Source organism: Mustela lutreola, chromosome 5 (assembly GCF_030435805.1).
Source record: "Mustela lutreola isolate mMusLut2 chromosome 5, mMusLut2.pri, whole genome shotgun sequence".
In the NCBI taxonomy this organism is placed as follows: domain Eukaryota; kingdom Metazoa; phylum Chordata; class Mammalia; order Carnivora; family Mustelidae; genus Mustela; species Mustela lutreola.
In genome coordinates, this window is record NC_081294.1 from 110155605 (window position 1) to 110181687 (window position 26083).

Genomic DNA, 26083 nt, shown 5'->3' on the forward strand with positions numbered 1-26083 from the left:
GAAAACAGATTAGGAGAATTAGAAAACAAAGGTAATTTGACCACCTGAAACTAGGGCATAATTTATTTACATTTGGCTTTTGTCACAGAGAAATGTCATGAATATGATCTTTTTGAAGTTTGATTTCACTCTCTGAAAGCGGTTAAGGGTCAAATATAGTAAGCACTAAGTTGAAGACTATGACAAATATATCAGTAGCAGAAGAATGGTAATAATAAACAACTGTATTCCTAAGGGGTCTGAATTTTAGCATTAAGACTGTTAGTGAGTCCTCACTCAGTACGTGCTAGCAAGTGACAGAGAAAGAGACAGGCCAGCAGTCTCCCAAGTACATCAAGCTGTCTTAATAACTAAGAATGATACTGTGCTGGAGTCCAAAGGAGGCATTAGGATTAGAAAGATGGCATTACCCCAGTTGATACACCCTGGGTGCTGAGCAGCCCTTGAGGGTCTGGGTCTAACCTTCCAACTTTCTGGCTTCATTATCGTCTGTCTTATGGTTACAGAGAGTGAGAAGGGAAAAGACTAGCAGGTGTTTCAGAAGTTTCTGTCTGGAAAACACTTCAAAACAACACAAATTGATATGTTAAAATCGAACCGTAAATAAATGTTTAAATGTTACTCATTGTATTGGCTATTAAATCCTGTGGCTAATTTCATTGCTTAAGTAATTCTCCTACTTGCTTTTCTTGTCTCATTCAGAGTATTGCCAAAGCTTGGGGCCCATTGCCCATACATCTGCCTTCTACCGGATGGAGTCCCCCTCACTGGTCTTACAAATTGCATTCTGAATAAACTTTCTGAAAACCTGACCATTTCACTCTTTGGATTATATTCTCTTTCAGTGGATCCACATTGCTCAAAAAGTAAAAGCCATCCTCCTGGGTGCTTGAAATTTATCTTGGTCTGGGTTTTACTTAGACGACAGCATAAGAAATATTTTTGCAGCTCACATCCCCGTCATTTTCTTTCCTGTCTCAGCCTTCACTCAAGTTGAATTAACTGTGCCAATTCAGGGTTCTAAAAAGACTGTAAGCGTACTTATGTCACAGATAGAACTTTGCATTTAATAATATGTTTTCATGCATTTAATGAATTTATTAATCTTTCTTTCAAATTGGGTTGGAAATTATTCCAGGACAAGGGTTATTGGGTCCTGTCTGTTGGACTATGTATTGCCTGCAAATTCCACTATTGCCTGCTAGTAAGAGATGCTGGAAAACATTATTTGATTAACTCATCTGACACTCATGATAACAGCGAGAGTGATTCTCTATCCAGCAATGCAAACACTTTGCTGTATTTTATTCATTATTACTTCAAGCTCATATTACCAGTTTTCCACTTCCAATATTCTATCAACCGAAAGAAGTACTATTTAAACATTGCATTCCCTCTAGATGAACATTCCATTTTTTTCTGTTCCTCTTCCAAAGGTATACATCTTTCTTTTCTCTCACAGATATTACTGAAGAGTAAAAATGAACCCTGCACATATGTATTGCAAAGAAAAATGTGTCAGGCATTGCAACCTCAAACTAAGCCAACGAATAGTAGTTTCACTTTGAATTTTAAGAGAGGCAACTGAGGCTCAGAGAAGTTAAGTAACTCCCCTAAAGTCAAAGAGCCAGGATTTGGCCTCAGATGCATCTCTTACCAAAGGGTCATGATAAACACTGTGATAGAATGTGCTGGGACATTCTGTTTGCTGCATATGCCTTAAGCAGTGTGGAGAAATGATGAAAAATGATGAGCACAGAACCTGGCCATCATGTTTAGAAAGATAAATAGTAGTCACCTAGCTCACTCTGTGTTCCTCGTCATTGTTTCTGCCATGACTTGTGGACTGAAGGTTCAACACAGACTGTTGTTACTCATTCGACATTTAACAAGTATCGATATTAATATCAAATATCAAAACAAATAGCAAATGTTGAGATTCTTTATGCAAGGCAGAGGCATTATATTTCATGCCTTGGTCTTTTAAGGTTCAAAGTGATTATACAACTAAGAGTAGCTTAGTAGAAACTAATTTAAAGTTAGCATCATTTTAAAACTTTATGCACAGTAGAGGACTATGACAAACTGCCTACCTCAGGGACTTCCATAGCTTTCTTTTTCCTCTCTCTCTCAGTATTTATTTTCTTGCTGCAATATAGGAACAGCTTTTATATTTGCACTTATAAGAAAGCCAATTATAGCATAGGACATTCTTCTTCACTTAACAAATGCCTCAGGATAAACTGTAGAAGGAATTGCTTTCAATGCTGACATCTTCCAACATGAAATTAGCATCTCGGTAAGTATCCTTGTCTAACTTACAATACAAAGGTAAATGTCTATGTATAATTTCCAAAATTTTTATCATTAGTCTATCAAGAAACTTGGGTCCTAACCTAGAATTATTTCTGTAGTGCATATTAACTTTGGTTTTCAATCGCTTTGTATTTTAGATGCACAATAATCTTTAGAACAAATAAGGAAACACTGATTAAACATTCATATGCTCATAAACTTGTATTTCCCCAGTATTTTCTCCTTTCTGTCATATTCACTTTAATATAGAGCCAAGATTCATTATCTGTGCTAACAAATTAAAAAGTAAACATGAGGAAAATAAATCAATCATATTTACTCCACGCACCTCGCAGTCATTTTAAAATTCAGTTTTAATTCCCATTTCTAGTGAGCATAACTAATTAATAACATTAATTATTAACTGAAACATGATATTTGCAGGTTTTAACTTTTATCAATACCCTCTGATTAAGATGGAAGGCTGAAAAAAAATTTCATTTCAACCAGTAATAAAAGCAGCCTTGTAGACAATTTACTTGGCTAGCCAGTTTCTGGAATTTCAAAAACTGTATGTATGATTATATTCTTGAGAGCAGAAGAGCTGTGACTAGAATGCAAAGTAGTCACTCTATTTTACTTACAGGCTGTTAAAAAGTGTAAGACCAATCCTAGGAATTTTTCTAATATTTTTCTTTTTTTAAAACTCCATTTAAATTTGGATTAAATGCGTCTAGTGGTCTGTTCATTATACTTAAATAATTGATAAGCTCCTCAATTTTTTTGTTAATCAAAACAGATGAAGACATCTATGGTCTTTCCCTCAAATTCTTATTAAAAACTCAAAGAAGGGGCCCCTGACTGACTTAGTTGGAGGAGTGTATGGCTCTTAATCTAGAGGTCATGAGTTTGAGCCCCACGGTGGGTGTAGAGATTTACTTAAATAAAACAGACAAACAAAAAACAAAGAGAAAACTCAAAGAAATCTTAGACACTCAACTTCTCAGGTTTGTCAAATGGCAGATTTATCCACACAGGTATTTCAGGAACAAGGAAAGGAAATACATCGGAGAAACAATATCTATTCTTGAAAAACTTTAGATCTGAAAAGGGATTTGACTAACAAGACACATGGAAGACACAGGCCAGAAAGAATACAGTAACAATAAGTAAATATTATATGTGTAGTCTTTGATAGTATGCTACCTGTGATGGGTTTTAAAAGATTCAATTTCACAAGAAAAAGAAATTAAAACAGTAATTCTATATTTTCCAAGTATTCTTTTATCTATCTATTTATATTACTTTTACAATTACATAAAAAATGTCTAAGCAATAAGGAAGGGTCATTCAAAACAAGTGAAATGTCAATAGTTTTCCAAGTGGACTACGGGATGGTATCATCTATTGTTAAGCACACAGAGATACTCATTAGAAACAAAGTGACAGATAACTGTGCCTAGAAGAAGGTAACTGAATTACAAGTATTTTCTAATTAAGGTAGTGTGTGTGTGTTTATGTGTGTGTGTGTGTGTGTGTGAGAGAGAGAGAGGGAGCCTGAGAGAGAGAGAGAGATCGATCCTGTATAATGATCTTATTTATTTTATATTATTCTAAACACGTCTCCACATTTGGGTAGGGTAATCTGTGGGCAGGTACATTGGCTTCTATACATATGGCCTTGCATAAATAATGGTACAATTCTACTCACTATGGAAAATACGATTGGACAATCTGAATTCACGTATCACTTGCTTTTGCATTAACCAATATTTGTATTCTCTGGATTTAAAAATCATTACTTGAATTGCTTGGCTTAAATTATAAATGCCTGCTAGTAGTAAATTTTTTGAATGGTCATATTACCTAAATTTCTACGTTACTGTTAACTTAATAGACTTCAGTGAGACAAAAAAATCCATTATTTTTACTAGTGTACTATTATTATGTACCACTAACATACCAATTTTAAGATGTATCCCAATTTCAGAGATGTTAATATGTTTATTTATTTATTTATTTTTTGTTTATTTTTTTTTTATACTTTTTTTATTTTTTATAAACATATATTTTTATCCCCAGGGGTACAGGTCTGTGAATCACCAGGTTTACACACTTCACAGCACTCACCAAATCACATGCCCTCCCCAATGTCCATAATCCCAACCCCTTCTCCCAAACCCCCTCCCCCCGGCAACCCTCAGTTTGTTTTGTGAGATTAAGAGTCACTTATGGTTTGTCTCCCTCCCAATCCCATCTTGTTTCATTTATTCTTCTTCTACCCACTTAAGCCTCCATGTTGCATCACCACTTCCTCATATCAGGGAGATCATATGATAGTTGTCTTTCTCTGCTTGACTTATTTCGCTAAGCATGATACGCTCTAGTTCCATCCATGTTGTTGCAAATGGCAAGATTTCATTTCTTTTGATGGCTGCATAGTATTCCATTGTGTATATATACCACATCTTCTTGATCCATTCATCTGTTGATGGACATCTAGGTTCTTTCCATAGTTTGGCTATTGTGGACATTGCTGCTATAAACATTCGGGTGCATGTGCTCCTTTGGATCACTACATTTGTATCTTTAGGGTAAATACCCAATAGTGCAATTGCTGGGTCATAGGGCAGTTCTATTTTCAACATTTTGAGGAACCTCCATGCTGTTTTCCAGAGTGGCTGCACCAGCTTGCATTCCCACCAACAGTGTAGGAGGGTTCCCCTTTCTCCGCATCCTCGCCAGCATCTGTCATTTCCTGACTTGTTGATTTTAGCCATTCTGACTGGTGTGAGGTGATATCTCATTGTGGTTTTGATTTGTATTTCCCTGATGCCGAGTGATATGGAGCACTTTTTCATGTGTCTGTTGGCCATCTGGATGTCTTCTTTGCAGAAATGTCTGTTCATGTCCTCTGCCCATTTCTTGATTGGATTATTTGTTCTTTGGGTGTTGAGTTTGCTAAGTTCTTTATAGATTCTGGACACTAGTCCTTTATCTGATATGTCGTTTGCAAATATCTTCTCCCATTCTGTCAGTTGTCTTTTGATTTTGTTAACTGTTTCCTTTGCTGTGCAAAAGCTTTTGATCTTGATGAAATCCCAGTAGTTCATTTTTTCCCTTGCTTCCCTTGCCTTTTGCGTTGTTCCTAGGAAGATGTTGCTGCGGCAGAGGTCGAAGAGGTTGCTGCCCGTGTTCTCCTCAAGGATTTTGATGGATTCCTTTCGTACATTGAGGTCCTTCATCCATTTTGAGTCTATTTTTGTGTGTGGTGTAAGGAAATGGTCCAATTTCATTTTTCTGCATGTGGCTGTCCAATTTTCCCAGCACCATTTATTGAAAAGGCTGTCTTTTTTCCATTGGACATTCTTTCCTGCTTTGTCGAAGATTAGTTGACCATAGAGTTGAGGGTCTATTTCTGGGCTCTCTATTCTGTTCCATTGATCTATGTGTCTGTTTTTGTGCCAGTACCATGCTGTCTTGATGATGACAGCTTTGTAATAGAGCCTGAAGTCCGGAATTGTGATGCCACCAACGTTGGCTTTCTTTTTCAATATCCCTTTGGCTATTCGAGGTCTTTTCTGGTTCCATATAAATTTTAGCATTATTTGTTCCATTTCTTTGAAAAAGATGGATGGTACTTTGATAGGAATTGCATTAAATGTGTAAATTGCTTTAGGTAGCATAGACATTTTCACAATATTTATTCTTCCAATCCAGGAGCATGGCACATTTTTCCATTTCTTTGTGTCTTCCTCAATTTCTTTCATGAGTACTTTATAGTTTTCTGAGTATAGATTCTGTGTCTCTTTGGTTAGGTTTATTCCTAGGTATCTTATGGTTTTGGATGCAATTGTAAATGGGATTGACTCCTTAATATCTCTTTCTTCTGTCTTGCTGTTGGTGTAGAGAAATGCAACTGATTTCTGTGCATTGATTTTATATCCTGACACTTTACTGAATTCCTGTATAAGTTCTAGCAGTTTTGGAGTGGAGTCTTTTGGGTTTTCCACATATAGTATCATATCATCTGCGAAGAGTGATAATTTGACTTCTTCTTTGCCGATTTGGATGCCTTTAATTTCCTTTTGTTGTCTGATTGCTGAGGCTAGGACCTCTAGTACGATGTTGAATAGCAGTGGTGATAATGGACATCCCTGCCGTGTTCCTGACCTTAGTGGAAAAGCTTTCAGTTTTTCTCCATTGAGAATGATATTTGCAGTGGGTTTTTCATAGATGGCTTTGATGATATTGAGGTATGCGCCCTCTATCCCTACACTTTGAAGAGTTTTGATCAGGAAGGGATGTTGTACTTTGTCAAATGCTTTTTCAGCATCTATTGAGAGTATCATATGGTTCTTGTTCTTTCTTTTATTGATGTGTTGTATCACATTGACTGATTTGCGGATGTTGAACCAACCTTGCAGCCCTGGAATAAATCCCACTTGGTCGTGGTGAATAATCCTTTTAATGTACTGTTGAATCCTATTGGCTAGTATTTTGTTGAGTATTTTCGCATCTGTGTTCATCAAGGATATCGGTCTATAGCTCTCTTTTTTGGTGGGATCCTTGTCTGGTTTTGGGATCAAGGTGATGCTGGCCTCATAAAATGAGTTTGGAAGTTTTCCTTCCATTTCTATTTTTTGGAACAGTTTCAGGAGAATAGGAATTAGTTCTTCTTTAAATGTTTGGTAGAATTCCCCCGGGAAGCCGTCTGGCCCTGGGCTTTTGTTTGTTTGGAGATTTTTAATGACTGTTTCAATCTCTTTACTGGTTATGGGTCTGTTCAGGCTTTCTATTTCTTCCTGGCTCAGTTGTGGTAGTTTATATGTTTCTAGGAATGCATCCATTTCTTCCAGATTGTCAAATTTATTGCCGTAGAGTTGCTCATAGTATGTTCTTATAATAGTTTGTATTTCTTTGGTGTTAGTTGTGATCTCTCCTCTTTCATTCATGATTTTATTTATTTGGGTCCTTTCTCTTTTCTTTTTGATAAGTTGGGCCAGGGGTTTATCAATTTTATTAATTCTTTCAAAGAACCAGCTCCTAGTTTCGTTGTTTAAATAAAAAGGCGTGTATTTTAGAACTGAAGAAATAAGGAAACGTATGTGATTTCTGTTTGTCTCTTAAAGTTTATCTTTTCAGTATTTTTTTTTAAAAAACAACTCCTTATTCCTGTATTCTTGATATTGCCAAATGAACTACAACTAGGCAGTCCTATAGTTGGTACAGTTAAGCCAGTGCTATAAAATTATTTTTTTCAGGTCATATTTGAATATAAAACTTGTAGGGCTTAATATAAGACTAGGAAAAATGAATTTTTTCCTATTACTGGTTTGTCCATTTAATTGGGCAGAGTTTTATATATTACTTTGAAATATTCACACTCTAGTAGTGCCATTACCCCCTACTACATGAAAAAGTTGTTTTACTTTTTACAATTAGAACAAACACCAGAAGAATGCAGTTAAGGGCTCTGTGGGGACTTTTGTAGTGTTCCATATAATCAATGAACTCACCTAAATTCCTATGATGAAATCCACCTAACTACTCAAAAGGTTAAATGTGTATAAAAAGCTGGTATTTTGCTATGCAAGGAAGAAGAGTTAAGATATACTAAATGAATTGCTTTTCTTCTCAGGTACAATTATAAGCTGATTGCTTTTTTGTGCTGTAAGTAACCTTTTCATGTACAATCCATTGCACTGCTTATTATTCATTAAAAAAACCTACCTCAAGTAAAAATATTGTTATAACCGAGGAATACTAGGTAAGTTGAAATTCATCATTCATGCAAAGAAAACAGAGTAAAAACATAGGGAAAAGAAAAATGCTATGAGATATCTGGAAACAGGCATAAAGAGAGAATGAGAGATCAAGAAACCCAAGGAGTATACAAGCCTTCTTTACAATTTTGGATCACACGTAATCTTGAATATAACTCTTTTAATAAGAGTAAACAAGGTAAATCCAATGAGTCAGTTTTATTTTGGGTTTTTTGGGTTTTGTTTTGTATTGTTTTTGTAATCAAAAAGCCAGGGAAAGCACATCGGAGCTATATTTCAAATTTCAAATGTCTTAATATCAATCACTGTGTTACATATTTTGATAGTTTTCTTAGCATCTAGCATAATGCTATTGCCACACTCATACTGCAAAATTCAAGAATTCTAGATGACCAGTCATTTCCATTTTTTATTCCAGTCTAGCACTCAGAGATCTGTGCAAACCTTCCTCCTTAAAACAAGATCAGATAAATGTTAGAATTGTAGGAGATTAGAAAGTTTACACTGCATGTGAGTATATTCTGACTTAAGAACTAAATTCAAAGATAGTCTTAATTAAGTGTTAAGTGACAATATTTTGATGCTTTGAAATGGATGTTTCACACTAGTGAAAATATCACTAAGTTAGTAGATTATTAACTTAATACTCATTACCCTCCCCCCCAGCTAATGAGTAATCCCCATTTACTTTCTATTTGATGCTACGATTCTGCATGACTAGCATTTTTTCCTTAACTCATACACTAGAGTGCCATTCTTCTAAAGCAACTATGTATATGGCATTGGCAACACAAGCAACTAAGCTGATTATAAACTGTTACATAGGTAATAACTGATCTTACAGAAATGGAAAAGGCCCTAGTAAAAGGCAAAGTGAATGTGATCAACTTCAAACAGTAACTCCTAGGGGGATATTTTTTAGTCTCTCTCTTATTCCTTGTTTTTTTTTTTTTTTTTTTTTTTTAAGATTTTATTTATTTATTTATTTATTTATCCGAAAGAGAGAGAGAGAAAGCACACAAGCAGGCAGAGAGGCAGGCAGAGGCGGAGAGAGAGGCAGGCTCCCTGCTGAGCAAGGACCTCCTTGCTCAGCAGGGAGCCTGCCTGCTGTGGGACTCGATCCCAGGACCCTGGGATCATGACCTGAGCTGAAGGCAGCAGCTTAACCCACTGAGCCACCCAGGTGTCCCTCCTTGTCTTTTAAGAACAGTTTAGTGTCCATAAGTAACTTAGAATATATCATAGGGTTACAGAATTTCTAAATCTTCACTGCTGGTAAGAAGCAAGAATAAAAACTCATCACCGCTATACACTAATAATGCAGTAGCATTATTAGTTATTAGTTATTAAAGAGAAATTAAGAAAACAATCCCATTTAACTTATAGTTGCACCAAAAATAATAAACTTCATTGGAATGAGCTTAACTAAGTTGGTGAAGGATCTGTATTTAAGCAAAAGAACTATAAACATTTTTGAAAGTAATGGAAGATGACACAAACAAATGGAAAGATGTATTCATGGACTAAAAGACTAGTATTGTTAAAATATCCATACTACCCAAAGCACTCTATGAATTTAATGCACTCCCTGTCAAAATACCAACATTTTCCACAGAACTAGAACAAATAATCCTGAAATTTGAGCGGAATCACAAAAGATCCTGAATAGCCATTGAAAAGGAACAAAGCTAGAGGTTTCTCAATCCCAGACTTCAACATACACTACAAAGCTGTAGTAATTAAAACAATATGGTACTGATACATAGATCAGTGGAAGAGAACAGAGTCCAGAAATAAACCCACTTTTCTATTGTCAATTAATCTACTATAAAGGAGGGAAGAATATACAATGAGGAAAAAGGTTCTTTAACAAATGGTGTTGGGAAAACTAGACAGTTACATGTAAAAGAAAGAAATTGGACCACTTTCTTATACCATACACAAATATTAAGCTCAAAATATGTTCAAGACCTAAATGTAAGACCTGAAACCATAAATTTCCTAGAAGAAAACATAGGCAGCAATTTCTTTGACATCAACCCATGAAACATTGTTCTAGATATGCCTCCTCCAGCAAGGGAAACAAAAGCAAACTTAAACCAGTGGAATTACACCAATAATTCCTTCACAGTGACGGAAACCATCAAAAAAATGATAACACAAATTACTGAATAGGAGAAGATATTTGCAAATGATATAATTCATTAGGGGTTAATATCCAAAATATATAAAGAGCTTACACAACTCAACACCAAACAAAATAATCCATTAAAATGAGCAGAGGATGTGAATAGCTTTCCAAAGAAGATATACGGATGGCCAACCAACACATGAAAAGATGCTCAACAACACAATCGTCAGAAAAATGCAAATTAAAACCACAATGAGATATCACTTTACAACTCTCAGAATGGCTAAAATAAAAAAGACAAGAAGACCAAATGTTGGGGAGGGTGCAGAGAAAAAGGACCCCTTGGGCAATGTTGGGATGCCAACTGGTATAGCCAATGTGGAAAACAGTATTGAAGTTTCTCAAAAAATCAAATCTAGAATTATCACATAATCTAGTAACTCCACTACTAGGTATTCACCCAAAGAAAATGAAAACACTAATTTGAAAAGATACATGCTACATGTACCTCTATGTTTATTGTGGCATTATTTACAATAGCTAAGATATGGAAATGACCTAAGTGTCCATTGATGGATGGATAAAGAAGGTATGGTGTACACACACACACACACACACACACAGTGGAATTACTCAACAATAAACAAGAATGAGATTTCTGTCATTTGAAACAGCATGGATGGACCTAGAAGGTAAAATGCTAAGCGAAATAAATCAGAGAAAGACAAATACCATGTGAATTCATTCATATGTGGAATTTAAGAAACAAAATAAATGGACAAATATATACAAAAAACCAAACTGGAGGTTGCTAAGGGGGGATGGGCAAAATAGATAAAGGTGATTATGAACACACTTAACTTGGATGAGCACTGGGCAACACACAGAATTGTTGAATCAGCATATTTTCCACTTGAAACTAATGTAACACCACATGTTAATTATATTTGGATAAAAAAGGAACTTCTGATTGGCATTAGGGAAGGAAATTTGCTAGTTGATTCCATAAAACCATGTGTATAAAAGTACAGATTTGGACACTAAGTGTGATGACTCTGGGAGGGCAACTGTAGGCTCATACTCCCTGGGTCTATTGGTTTCACTGGTTTTGTTCTTGGCTGGCACAGCCATTGAAATCTAGTATTGCTATGATCTGTAAGTTGCTTTTCTCAGTGTTAACCCAAGGATTAAAAATAATGAAACACATCTCATGATACTGCTTTCTTTAAAATATTGCTATTTTAGAGCAAAATAGGCTTTCTTATGCCATGTGAAATGGTATATAATAAGATGTACATGTAAAAGCATATTATTTATTCATCTTTGTATATGCTTTAAAATGTTTGTGTGTATTCTATAATGCATGCATTAATACTAAAATTGTGTATCTACTTTATAAATAAGTAAACTTGTTTGGGGATGTAAAAAAAAACACTGCTAATAAAACCCTATAAATACAATGACAAAAATATGGCTTAATAGTATCATGTTCTGCTATTTTACTTACATGTTTTTACACATGGAATGAGAGATCAAAACTCAGCAGAAAGGCCAGAAATATACATTCAGTGAAAATGTCTTATTAACAGCTTTTAATTCCAAAAGCTTCAGCCATATTATACAGGAGGAAAGGAGTATCTTTTGAAACAAATAAGCCATTAACTCAGGGTTCTGAACATTTTTTAATGCTCTGGATTCTTTTATCAGTCTGGTGAAGACTAGAGGCTCTCCTCAGAATACTTCTGTTCAGTGTATAAAATGAAATACAGAGAAATGCAATGTAATTACCAAACTATTGAACAATGGATGACATAGTAATATATCTATTAACACATTAAATAACCAAGTTATTGGGAAGTCTACTATAGTTTCATATTAATAAAAATGTATGTTTTTCAGACATGTGCAACAAGTAGACTGTGGTATAAAAATATCTGTGATTTCTATCAGTGAAAAAGTTATTGGTACTCTTAGTATTACGATCTGTTGTTGCCAACATTTTTCCATCAACATAATTAATGGAAATTCTACATTGCAGGTAGCCATTTTGATTTTCTTATCAAAGGAAGCAGATACCTTGAACTCTATCCATCCATCTTTTGACGGTTCTGTACCCTTGGTTAAAAGCTGCATGAAGCATCTCGAATGGTGGGAACAAGAACATCCTTACATTAATCCCTGCTGGAAAGTGCTCATGTTCTGTTAAACTGAAAACTATTCACAATAGTAGAGTCTATGAAAATTCTAATGGGATGGGAAACGGTATTATCAAGTTACTGCTGAAAGGATATGAAGCAATATTTATATACCAAATAGTTGTTTTATGGATGTTTAAAAAATTGTGTGTCTGCCTGGGTGTACCAGAGAAAATATAAAGGGAATTTTATTTTGAATAAACCACCACAAATATCCTTGGGTTTCTTGGAGCTAAGAGCTGCAGTTCAATTTCTTGGTATTTTGTAGTTAGATAATAGTGCTGAGTATTTATAGGCTTCCTTATATAACTATAGTTCTATCCGTTTTTCTTGTCAGAAGAGTTTATTTTCTGTCCCTGCTCCTGTTTTCCTTGAATTTTAGTATTGGATTTACTGACTTTGCTCTGGCTCTACTTCTTTTTATAGAACCATATTCCTCAAGTTCAATTTATTTTTAAGTTGGATACTTTATGTGTCCATTCCCTTTAGAGCTCTAAAAAGAATGTGTATTATTGACCAGATAAAGCTATTAAGGTAACTATTATGAAATTTATTTTTAGGTTCTTGGCCACCTTAATGGCTCTTTGGGGTTTAAGATATGCTCAAAGTAGAGTGCACCATAACCTGGGAGGAGTGTCTGTGGCTATTACTTCTCATTCAACACCTGCTCATTCTGGAAGAGCTGCAATCTGGCATTCTCTTCTACCACCAACTATAATTACTTAAGGGTCATTAATGGCTTGGGGCTCCAAATTAAAAAGTCTTTCCTTAAGTATCCATTGCCTTGACCAGCTTTTATTTTTGGAAACACTCTTTTCCTTGCTCTCTCAAGTTTTTCTTTTCTTTCTATTTTTCTGATTTTGCTTTTATTTTATTACCTGCCTTAAATTCTATCTATAGCAATCTCCCTTCAATCTTACCACTTCACCATTCTCATCGAATCCCTAAATCTGAATCTTAATCTGCATTTTAATAACTAGCTTACCAGGATGTGCCAATTGTGCTTGCAATTCAGTATGCCTTATGCAGGAAAGGGATCTGTTGTATTCCTAGCCTTCAGCTGAAGAAGGTAGCTTTGAAGATAAAACTCAAAACATGTATGTGACTCTTTGTCTTACATGCTGCTGGAAGCCCTCACTTTTCAAGTCTCTGATTTGCTTGAAAACTGTGGCAAGGGTTATGCCAGTTGTTGGTATATCTGCCCATGTTAGCTCCATTCTTGCCAGTAAAATTTTAGTGCAACTATTTGAAACCCTTGGGATTTCAGGAAATCATGGAAAATTGTCTACATTTGGCAAAAGATCAGAAATCACCTATATTCTTGCCTTGCTCCTATTTGAGAAAAGCATTTAACTCTGTTCTTTGGTGAATGTGATAAAGAGAGAGACCATTGTAGTTTGTGTCTCAAATTTCTCCATTATGAAATAACCATTTCATACCCATTTTGATAATTCAAACCCCAAATTTTACCTAAGCACCTCATAATGCCATGTTAACATGTGTAGAAGATAATGACTAGCCCACAAATGACATCTGGGGATTTAACTATGTCCAAAGTATAAATTCATTAGATGAGTTCTTTTCTAGTGGTTTCCTTATAGACTTTTTTCTTTTAAGATTTTTTTGAGAAAGAGAGAGGGGCAGAGCAAGCATGAGTGGAGGAGGGACAGAGGGAGAGGGAGAAGCAGACTAACCACTGAGCAGGGAGCCCTAGGGACATGGGGCTCAATCCTAGAACCATGGGATCATGACCTGAGGTGAAAGCAGATGCTTAAACTACTGAGTCATCTGAGTCATCTAGGCACCAAGTTTTTGTTTTTGCTATATTGTATATACTTTATTTGGATTCTTCCTTTTATCTTTTCTTTTTTCAACTTTTTTTTTTAAAGGAGAGGAACAGTGAGGTTGAAAAGATTGACATTTTCAGTCTGAGAAAAATAAAATATTTTTCAATCGTACAATTTTAAATTTTATGAGGATGAAATCAAGTTGTCTTGCTCCCAAACACCCCTGATCTCTGCAAACTTCATCTTTGAATTAGGAAATATTAGAATGAGCTTTATGCTGGAGTATAAATGCTGGACTAAACATTAACCCCTGGACATATGCTGTTTAGCGTGTAATGGGAATGTTCATATAATTGGAAAATCAAGAAGATTTTATTGGATGTTTCAGTAATTATTTGCAATCAAGTACAAAACTGGCAGGTAATGAGAATCTGATTGAATTTGTTTGAGGAATTTAACAAGTCCCAGGGGGTCTATTTGAGCATTTTGCAGATATTTATTTTCTACCGTTCCTTTATTAGATCATCACTTTAAGGTACAAAAGGTAAACTTTCAAAGTGATATGTCTGTACAAAACTGTTGGGCAACATTTGGAAAAATATACCCAGAGGCATCTGATTGAAGATGGAACTTGCATGTCAGACACAGAAAATCCAATTTGGTTTTGTCATTGAGCCAATTTTTTGTGTTTATTGTTGCAAAGACTTCATCTTCAGTAAGGCTGGAATCATTTCTTTCCTTGAGGGCTATTGATATACTTGCACAGTATTCTGTTTTGTTTTGTTTTAAAACTTCTTGTCACATCTTTTTAAAAAAACTGTGAGAAATTAGGTTCAAATAATTATTTACACTTGAGTATTTATAGTTATGGTTGTTCCCATTTATATCTCTATATATTTATGGCTAGACTTTAAATATTATGTATCTTAGATTTAACATTATATAATTAATCCTGAATATAAACCTTTTTATCAATCCATAGTTGGCTTCTTAATTTTTTATTATGTTTGCAAAAGGTGACAGCTTAAGGCAAACCATCCTTTTTCTGTCCTATTAGATTTCTGGATTAATTCCTAATTTTATGTATTTCAAGGAAAGTAATCTGAAATTTATGTCAGGTGATGCTTTAAAAGACAAAAATCATTGTTAAAGCATGCCAGACATTTCAAATTTCTAAAACAGCAGATTTTTTTTTTATCTGCAATAAAACTAGGATTCGAGTTAATGATTTTTTTTGTACTACATTAATTTAGGAAATTCTTTCATTCTTTTTTCTTCTTCTTCTTCTTCTTTTTTTTTTTTTTTTTTGCCTTCTTGCTATATTTACAAAAGTTAGTCTAGTTTGCTGTTTTAAAAATTCCTTATGGTTGGGGCGCCTGTGTGGCTCAGTAGGTTAAGGCCTCTGCCTTCGGCTCAGGTCACGATCCCAGGGTCCTGGGATCAAGCCCCTCATCGTGCTCTCTGTTCAGCAGGGAGCCTGCTTCGTCCTCTCTCTCTGCCTGCCTCTCTGTCTACTTGTGATCTCTGAGTGTCAAATAAATAAATAAAATCTTTAAAAAAAAATTCCTTATGGTTGCACAAAATGACAGCACATGAGATGGATTTTTAATATGTGTATGTTGTTTGCCATTAACTGGTCTTGACCCCACATTGTCAGGGCCTAAAAGGAAACTGAACATCCTAAAAATCTCATCATATGATAACAGAGAAATTGAAAGCATCCTCTAAATATTAAGATTCTAAAGGACAAAGGGTATCCTGTGCATGTCATCTTTCTTATAAAATTCCCCTCTCCATCACCCTCCATTTGGTACCTGCTATACATTCTTCTGGAATCAACTCAAATGTCATTTCCTTAAATCCCAAAACAGAGGGGCGCCTGGGTGGCTCAGTGGGTTAAGCTTCTGCCTTCGGCTCAGGTCATGATCTCAGGGTCCTGGGATTGAGCCCCGCATCGGGCTCTCTGCTCGGCGGGGAGCCTGCTTCCTCCTCTCTCTCTCTGCCTGCCTCTCTGCCTACTTGTGATCTCTCTCTGTCAAATAAATAAAATCTAAAAAAAACCCCAAAAACAAAAACAACAACAACAACAACAAAAAACCAGACAGGCACCGTGTAATGGCTCCCTTTTCTTTGCATATGTATGTATGCATATGTACATATGTATACATACATATATATATATATACACTCCATGAGAGTAGGAACTGAATTTATTTTAATTACCATTTTGCCCCAGCTCTTCTGGGTGGCTACTGTTGGATGTAATTCGCTGAATGAATGAATTCATTCATATATGTTCTCAAAACCTGTACACACTTATGCTAAGAAAAAAAATCAATAAATATTTGTGGCTAGTTTACTTGATTACATGATTGAATGAATACATTTACTATATTATAATAATGAACTCTGTAATTTTCTTACTAAATTTGTATGTGTATTAATTCTCATTTTTACTTCCTGATAGATAACCTCTTATTTTTAATATTCTTTACTTTGTATCAGAATTTGTTTATATTTTCTTTTGGATCTATGTCATGCCTGGACATAACAGAGTAGAAATGTAGTGTTATATGGCATAAAACTATAATCTTTGATCATCCATTTAGAGTAAAAAAATACTGGAATTTGTTACCCCACCATTAGTTTCTTTTTACAATTCTCTAAAATACTTGATCAAACAGCCGTGTTAGCTTACTATAATTACAAACATGAAAACATAGATAACCTGGGAAACAAACTGAGGCTGCTGGAGGGGAAGGTGATGGACATTAGGGAGGGCATGTGATGTGATGAGCACTGGGTGTTATACACGACTAATGAATCACTGAACACTACATCAAAAATAAAAAAGAAATGAAATTAGGTGTTTGCGGTTCTGATGTATCTGGTGATGTCATTTTTAAAAAAAACACAGCAACCCCTATTTCCTATAATGGTTTGGTTGGATTCATATTTTTTTATTAAAATTATAGTAATGCCAAGTTTTTCCTAAATTATTGTACTACTAAAACATGGTATGCAAGACATTGTAGCTGGCTTCTACACAAGTTGTTCTCAAGTACATAGTTACTAAAGATAGGTTAGTTGTTTGAGTACAAAAAATTAAAATCGCACAAAATTCTAACAAAAGAAAAGATGGGATCACTGGCATTGGCTTTTCAAATAACTCAAAAATCTTTGTGTCCTTCTATTTATTAATGCAATTATTTATTTATTTACAACATTTACTGACCTAAAATTTCACTAGGTACTTTATAAATGCTACTAATTTTGATCTACCTATTTATATAAACCAAATGGTTATATTAATTCCACTGATGGATGAGAAATCTGAAGTCCAAAAAGGGCAACAAATTTATCCAGACATTAGTTACAAAGAGGAAAATCTAGAGTTTATGCCCCAGTTCTATCTGAATGCAAAGCCTGTGCTCTTTCCTCTTACTCTTCTGACACTCGCCAAGGCCACTCCTCAAGTACAAATGTTCTCACAGCGTACAGTGTAGCAAACAGTGCTCCTTTCATCCTGCAAGGAGCAGGCCCCATCACACTTATGCTTAGAAGTAAGTGCAGGATCTTGCAGCTGCAGTGCTGGGAGGGAAGGCCAGGCCTGGCAGTTTACTTGCCATGTTTACTTAGGCAAATTATTTACTGAGCCCGCTCAGTTTTCTCTGGAAAATGGAGCCAGCGATAAATAGAACCCACTACGAAGAGTGTTAAGAGTGTTAAATAAATCAATATTTAAAGTACTTAGGACAGTCTTGGCACACAGTAAAAGTCTAAATTAAAATCAACATTATCATATGACAGTTGGTGATAGAGTGTTCAGTTATTTACAAAAGCAATAATTAAGTGTTGAGCGTATAAAAGTAAATATCACATAATTTAGTTATCTATACAGTGTTTTAACAATTTTCACTGCATAAGCTTGTACTTGTACAAATGTACTTGGCAGCATTGCTATCAAAAGGAAAGATACACATGTACATTTATAAAGTGTATGCTGTATGTGTTTGTATATTTATACATACTAGCTCATTTGTAACAAAGGCTTAAAGAGTTACCTCTGCTCAAAAAATGAAGATATAGAAACATTAATTTATATTTTTAAAAATATGTTCACATGTATCATCATCTCTTGTCCTTATCACTTTAAAGGTAGAATTCTTAAGGTAAAGCTATAGGATTATCTAGATTATAAAGCTTAGTTTTTTAAAAACTGGATAATTATGACACTCAAGAAACATGACTTAATCCTCAGTTGAAGATTTTGGTTTTAATTTTTAATAAAACTCTCTGAAACCATCCAAGTCTTAATACTTTTTTGCATAATAGTTTGGGGATGTTGCATTATAAGAGATCCCTTGGTAACTATTTTAATTTCCAGAAATAGTATCAGTGATGAAAATGAATTTGAGTGCCATTTCTGAAATTTAATCATGTCACATTTAAACACCCTCCAGGGAAATGTATATGGCTATTGTGGGCCACATAGTCCAATCAATGAAAACAATCCTAGTTATTTTTAGATTAGTAAACTAAAGTGCTATCAATTTCCATTGCGTTTACTTTAGTTTAAACATCACGTTCTGTTAAACATACACAGCAAAGCCTATCTTTTCTTACGAGAATAGGTTTCTATTCCAGTACATCATCATTTCCTTTCAAGCTGTGTATGAAAATGGCTGAACGCTTGAGCTTATATCATTTAAAAACAATAAGGAAATATAAATTAGGACTTTATAATTAAGAGAATTGCTGTAATACTGTAATAAATAGTCTGAGCACGTCTATATGATTTTCACCTATCATTCAAATGTTACTTCAATTAAAATTACAAATAATCAAAATTAAATTCCCCATAATAGATAAATGAAAAATAAAGCTAGAAATAAATGAGATCTGCCAAAGTAAGTGATAAGCTATATGAACAATACTTGGAAATCTAAACTAAAATATTTAAATCAGAGGTATTATTGCCTTAGCCTACCTACAAATATAATTAGCAAATAATTACTGAAAAAATTATAGGAAAGTTTTTGCCCAGTATTAAAAACTTTTGTTATTAACATTTAAAATATTACATTTACTGAATGTGTTTGATTGTTGATTGATCTGGATAATAACAATTATTACTACATAACTGGACATCATGTTATAATCAATAGGGTTGAGTATAAATTTCTTCCTTTAAAGTAAAAAATGCATAATAGCTATATTAATTAAAGACATACATTATGAGAAAGAATTCACATAGATTTTTAAATGGTATTTATTAAAGTACTATCTTAAACATCTTTTTTTTTAACTGCTTGACTGAAAATTTAAAAATACATTGAAGTTTTAAATATGTAGTATCTCACTAATATTAAAAAATATTTCACTTAATTGCACTGGCAAAGGTAATCTTTTCTTTTTAATTCAATTAGCCAACATATAGTACATCATTAGTTTCAGGTGTAGAGTTCAGTAATTCACCAGTTGCATATAACACCTAGAGCTCATCACATCACATGTCCTCTTTCATGCCCATCTCCCACATTGGCAAAGGTAGTCTTAATAAACTGCTTAAAATTGAAGAGCATGCAAAAATGAGGGAAAGTTAAGAGAAAGGTTAAAAATACGGGAAAAGCAAATCTTTATGATGGTGTCTAAACAGACATCAAGATCAGTGTCAACACCATTCAAAGAGTTATACTCCAAATTACCACTTTTATATTTTCAAGTCTTGCAGTGGTAGTTAGATCACAGCATTCATATGTGTCTACCTGATATTTGAAATGAAGAAGAAATAAATAATGATCTAAGATAAATTATCAAGACATGTGGATGCAGAAGTGGCCTAAATGGAGGAACAGAGTCTTTGTTTACTTCTTTTATTTAAAATCTATCTGCATAACCCTATTGCAAAGCAGAATTATAAAAGATTTTATTAAGTCAAAATAATTTCAACTTGTAGTATGATTTACAGAGTATCAATTAATATACCAAATTATATTTCATTACACTAGCAAAAGCATCTTTGGCATACTACTCAAAAAATGAGAAGTCAGGTAAAAAATAACTTGATGGGGGGGCACCTGGGTGGCTCTGTGGATTAAGCTTCTGCCTTTGGCTCAGCTCATGATCTCAGTGTCCTGGGATGGAGCCCTTCATCGGGCTCTCTGCTCGGCAGGGAGCCTGCTTCCCCCTCTCTCTCTGCCTGACTCTCTGCCTACTTGTGATCTCTCTCTCTGTCAAATAAATAAATAAAATCTTAAAAAAAAAATAACTTTATGGTAATTGAGGACACTGAGAAGTCAGATATCATTTCTTCACTTAACCCAGAATGCTAGGTTCATTCATTCATTCATTTAGCAAATGTCTCTTGAGCACCCACTGTCTGCTAATTCTCTTCTGGCAACTGTGATCAGAACAGTACACTACCTCCCTTGTGGAGAATATACTCCATTGGAGGAACAGTCAACAAACAATATATAAAAGTAAAAATATGATATGTTAATGATTAATGCTAAGGAGAAAACCTATAGCAGAGAAGGGGATGGGTGTGTTTTGGTGTGTTGAGGTAGGGAGGTAGAAAGGCTGAGGAAAGCCTCACTGGGAGGACGCCTTTAGGCAAAGACCCAAAGGACGTACTAGAGTGCTCATAGCATCATAATAGAGTATTATAGAAAAGGGGAGATGGGAACGGGAAGGCTGTAGGGCATGGATGTGCCAGGTGTGTGCCAGGCATGTGTCAGGAACAGCTAGGAGACCAGCGTGGCTGAAAGAGTGCACAAAAAAGGGAGAGTCCCGGGGCTCCTGGGTGGCTCAGTGGGTTAAGCCGCTGCCTTCGGCTCAGGTCATGATCTCAGGGTCCTGGGATCGAGCCCCGCATGGGGCTCTCTGCTCAGCAGGGAGCCTGCTTCCCTCTCTCCCTCTCTGCCTGCCTCTCTGCCTACTTGTGATCTCTGTCTGTCAAATAAATAAATAAAATCTTAAAAAAAAAAAAAAAAAAGGGAGAGTCCCATGAGATGTGGTCACAGAGGTGAGTGAATACGGCAGAGGCACAGGCAGGTCCTACTGGCCTCAGGAAACAGGGGGACTGTAAGATTCACTTGGTTTGAGATCAGAAGTCTGTGGAAGATTCTGAACTGCTAGGTGATGTGTGTTGACGTTTGCTATAACAGGCTCCCTCTGGCAGCAGAGTTAAGAAGCACATGTAGAAGGAAGGAAGGGCCTCTCTGTAGTAGAAATGTCTCATGGGAATTTTTTATGTCTCTTGATAAACTTTTTTTGGTCACCTCCTTTACCTTAAAATTCTCTCTACCCATAAGTAAAGACAAATCCCTCCCCCCTGGAGAGAGAAAGACAGAGACAGAGACAGAGAAAGAGAAAGAGAGGTGTGTGTGTGTCTGTGTCTGCGTCTGTGTATGTGTGTGCATGTGTGTGTGTCTGTGTATGTGTGCGCGTGTGTCCATGGATGTGTTTCCTGGGATGGTTCCCATTTCTTCCTTTCTCTTTTCCGTATCCTTTCTAAAGTTTGTCAGCTAGCCTCTGCTCCTCTTTAGCATTTCATCTATTTCCATTTGTGAAGTGAGAGGGGGTAGAGATACGGAGTCGAGGAAAAAGCAGAGTGAGTCACAGTCCGTCCAGTCTTTTGTTCACAAATGTAGTGCTCTCTCACCAAATAGACATTTAAAATATAATTATACTTTTCAGATCACAAAGGTACTATAAGCCTTATAAACTGAAAATATACCAAAGAATAAAGATGAAGACACAACTCAACTATAATACAATAGATTTCAAACTACTTCCTTTGTAGGAAAGTTCTGTTCATGTTTTTGTTGTTTTTTTCTTCTGTTGTGCTTAATTTTATTGAATTAAAAGACATAATAAACTGAGGATAAGAAGTATTTTCCTTTCACCTTTATTATAAATACCTCCCAGTTTATTACTTGTGTTTAGAGTTTATTACTTTTATATAGATGTTTTTAGTAAATTCTATTCCTCTGTAATATCTTTTATTAATTATTATTTGGAAGGCATTAAGAATGATTTTATTTTAAAATATGCCAGAACTTAATTAACCCATTGGTAGATATAAGAAAGTAGTAGAGGGAGGGAAGTAATACGAGTGCAGACACCCAAGATTAGGGTGAAAACAGTTTGGATTTGAACACAAGGACATATGGTATCCTCTGACCTACCCAGCATTAAGTCTCCATCATTCTCCCTTTCCTCTTCCTTCTGAAATAACTGCCAAAACAAATGGGCCTCTTCGCCATAACTGCAGGTTTAAGCTGACCCACGGGTAACCCTGTGGGACATGACAGAAACTTCAGGAGAAAGATTATAAATCTTACTCAGAGTGGAAGTTGGGCATATTGATTATAATCTATGAGCTGTCAATTTCCAAGATCTTAACCTCAATTAGCTTATAGCTGGCATCACCTATAACCTGCAGGTGGTTTCTGCGTACCCTGGAGTGAGTGAGTACTTTAAGTTCTCAAAGTTCTCAGTACTTTATGTTCTACAGCATCACTCTGGTAGAATGCTCTTTCTTACTCTGGATTTCTAACAATTCTATGAAGCCACATAAAAAACCAGAACAGTATCCCCAGAAATCGAAATAGAAGGGAGATTAAAGATCCTTAAATTATTATAAACTCCTGCAAGTCAATACAGTAAAAACAAATACCTCAATAAGAACATATTTTACAGTGTATCCTACGTGACTCTTTCTGATCTCTTTGTTAGGGCCCAGAGATGCACAGAGGAATGGAAGAATGTCAGAACATACGATGGGTTAAGGAAGTCACTACTGCTTTCATGTTCAAAGAGAAGACTGAGTTTAAATATAAAGATTATATAAATGTAAAACTAAATCAAAGAAATTTATTAAACATAATAGCAAGACACCAGACATAATCTGGTGACAATTAAAAGTTCAAGGTCTATTTCAATTTGTTGTTCCATAATCAATCAAGTTTCTTTCTTTTTGAGAGTATTTTTAGATGTGGTGACCTCACCAAAATCTCTGATGGAAGGATAGAATAGGCATAAGTCACCAGTTTCAACAACTAGTTCACAGCAGATGGCTGCCTATGTAGCATTTCAACCTGTAGGCAACTGACTCTCCAGTTGCTCCTTGGCCAATACAACTTCAAGACCTAGGGCTCTTGTCCCAGGGTGCCTACAATTCAGACATCACTTCCTGTTCAGGACATTCAGAGAGCTAGTGCTTGACCACCTCAGAGGGACGCTCATTGATAGGCAGGGTTCCCATTACATGTTCCCTATACACAGTTCTCCTTTGAAGATAATGGGAAGGTCTCATCTTCTTGTTGCTCCTCTGGCTGGGCCTCCTATGGGTCATGTTTGTAGCCAGGCATTGTTTAAGCTCTGCCAAAGTTCTAGTACTGTCTGGAAAGTACTTTATTCTGGCACCCGATGTCCGTTTAGGCTGCCAGAAAATCAAATAGTCACTGACATTAGTTTTTTGGTCTTCATCTACTTAATTAAGTGTTCATTTACAGATACCTTGGGGTGTTTTTAGTACAAGTTTCAATGCTATGTAGGCAGCCATCTGCAAGTCCCATAAACCAAAGAAAAGGAGAATGCAAGAGCTGTATCTGGTAGCGCCAAGGGTCAAGTGAATCTGAGTTAAGTTAATGTACTGCATGGTCAGTTAAATGCTTTATAGGAAGGTCTCTAGGTTAGTTGACTGGGTAGCCACTAGTCTTTTTGGTTGTATCATCAACCTGCTTACTCAGACTGTCCTTTTCTTCCATTCATCCATGACTGAAAGTTCCTAGGTCAACTCACAATTATTGTCTTCTCCAGTTATTTTTAAGCTTAGAAATCCACCCCCACATCCAAGATATTTCTTTGATATTCAGGATTTTATTTTATTGAAGTTGTTCAGCATTAGGGTAATGAGCACTCACAGATCCTCATTTTGTTTCTATACTCAATCCAAATCCATCCTTAAGTAATTTTCTCTGTTTTAATTTATAAGCTTTGTCAAAGGGAAAGGAAGAGAAGGAAAGCGACATGTAAAGTTGTTACTCTGGCTAAAAAGGAGGCAGTGTGTGTGTGTGTGTGTGCGTGCGCGCGTGCACGCATGCACACATCTGTGCTCCTGAACATGTGTAAGCGAAAGAGGAGGTATAGGGTGCTTTTGTGTTTATCTCATTCAATTCTATCTGAAGAGATATCTTGATTTAGAGGAAAATAGAATGAACTGGAAATCACAAGTTCTGATTCTACATTCCCTCTAGTTCTGCTTCTGTCACTAACTATGAGAGCCTGGGCAAACCACATAGCCTCTATGTTTCAGTTTCTGCATCTGCCTTCTGAATGTGCATAATGTGATGTTCTAATAGTATAATATGTATCAAATCAGTAGAGCTACGGAGTTTCCGTAAGTGTCCAACAATTACTAAGCTATATCATTATTGTCCTCATTAGCACATATTTGTGCCCAATTCTGGTTTCGTCCCACTGACTATAATCCTGTTTTCTGGTTTTTGTTTCTTTTGGGGAAGAAGGGTTGCTTTTTGCTTCTTTGAAAGTACTTTAGACAAATTACTGTCCTAGTGTTTGATATATCATCATAAGACCCTGCTCTCTTAGGCTTCCAAAAAGGTAGTGTGTAAATTTCTTACTAATGTGCGTGCCAGCTCAATACAAATCCTCCTTTTATGGGTGATAGAGGCTATCAGGTTAGAGTGCTTTGAATTTATTGTCTGAAGCAGAGGAGCCCCTCTGGTGGAAATTTAGGTCATACACATACTCAAAAGCCAAAATGGGGTTCATAAGAGAGATGCGCTTGAATCTCTACAGAAATGTTGCCCTCCTTTCAGAACACAAGGTAGCCACTCCTATATCCAGCATGCACTGAGATCTATCCTAGAGAGTATACATAAATCAACAGCATTAACAAGAACAAATATGAAATGTGTCATTTCAATAAATTATGAACTCTAGAAGCAAATTATATTGATTTTGACCCAGATTCCAGAATTAGTGGAGGATATATAAACAACAACAAAAACATATACATATGTGAATACTTACTGTATTGACAATTTCTTCCCATGAATTCACCTGGGCACTCACAAGAATAGTTAGCAACAAGGTCTGTACATATGCCACCATTTTTGCAAGGTTCAGCTTCACATTCATTTATGTCTGAGGAAAATAGAACAGAAAGAATGAGAATTCCTGGTGAAAAAAATGATTAATTATTGGAAGGTGTTAGGCCTTTCAAATAAAACAAAATCTACATAATGCAATAACTTTTGTGTGTTTGTGAGTGTGTAAGTGCGTGTAGTGCTTAAAGTCAACAACTGATTAATAATCAAGTTCAAGTGGAATCGAGAATCCAAATGAAATACCAACAGAAGCAAACCATTCCCCAATCCTGAAAATAAATATGAATAGTGTGGGGAAATATTCAGTGTATCTTTAGAATTAAATCAAGCAAATTAACCCTGATAGAAAGATGAATTGGTATCACTTACAAAATCTAGAAACCTCCCCTGCAGCAACAACTGCCAATTAGCACTGTCTCAGTTCATCTTAATTCATTAAAATTCTAACTGACAGAGATGTTTTAGTTTCTAAATAGTTCGCCTTTGATGAATGCGATGAGAAGCAAATTAGAGTTAATAGCTAAAGCTTGTTACATTAAGCAAAGTATAATAAATGTAAATGATGATCACTTCCTAATCTCATTCAAGGGTTTCTAAAATTAGGATGACTAAAGGGACTTACCTTTGATATATCATTATTACACCTCATGCAAAATCATATGAAATATAAAACATTCAGAAAATTGTACTAATTTCCATGCTAATTTTGGACAACAGATACAATGAATATGATTATAAGTGAAAAAAG

At 35.4% G+C, this 26083-nt stretch overlaps 1 protein-coding gene across 2 annotated transcripts in view; it reads right to left on the bottom strand.

Annotated features, from left to right (window-relative positions):
• The window catches only part of EDIL3 (EGF like repeats and discoidin domains 3), a 423319-nt gene that overhangs the window by 169531 nt on the left and 227705 nt on the right, over window positions 1–26083 (bottom strand). For both annotated transcript variants that reach the window (XM_059175418.1, XM_059175417.1), the window contains one exon: window positions 25259–25372. In XM_059175418.1, the coding sequence (XP_059031401.1) occupies window positions 25259–25372 (114 nt within the window). The remainder of the gene's footprint in view (window positions 1–25258; window positions 25373–26083) is intronic.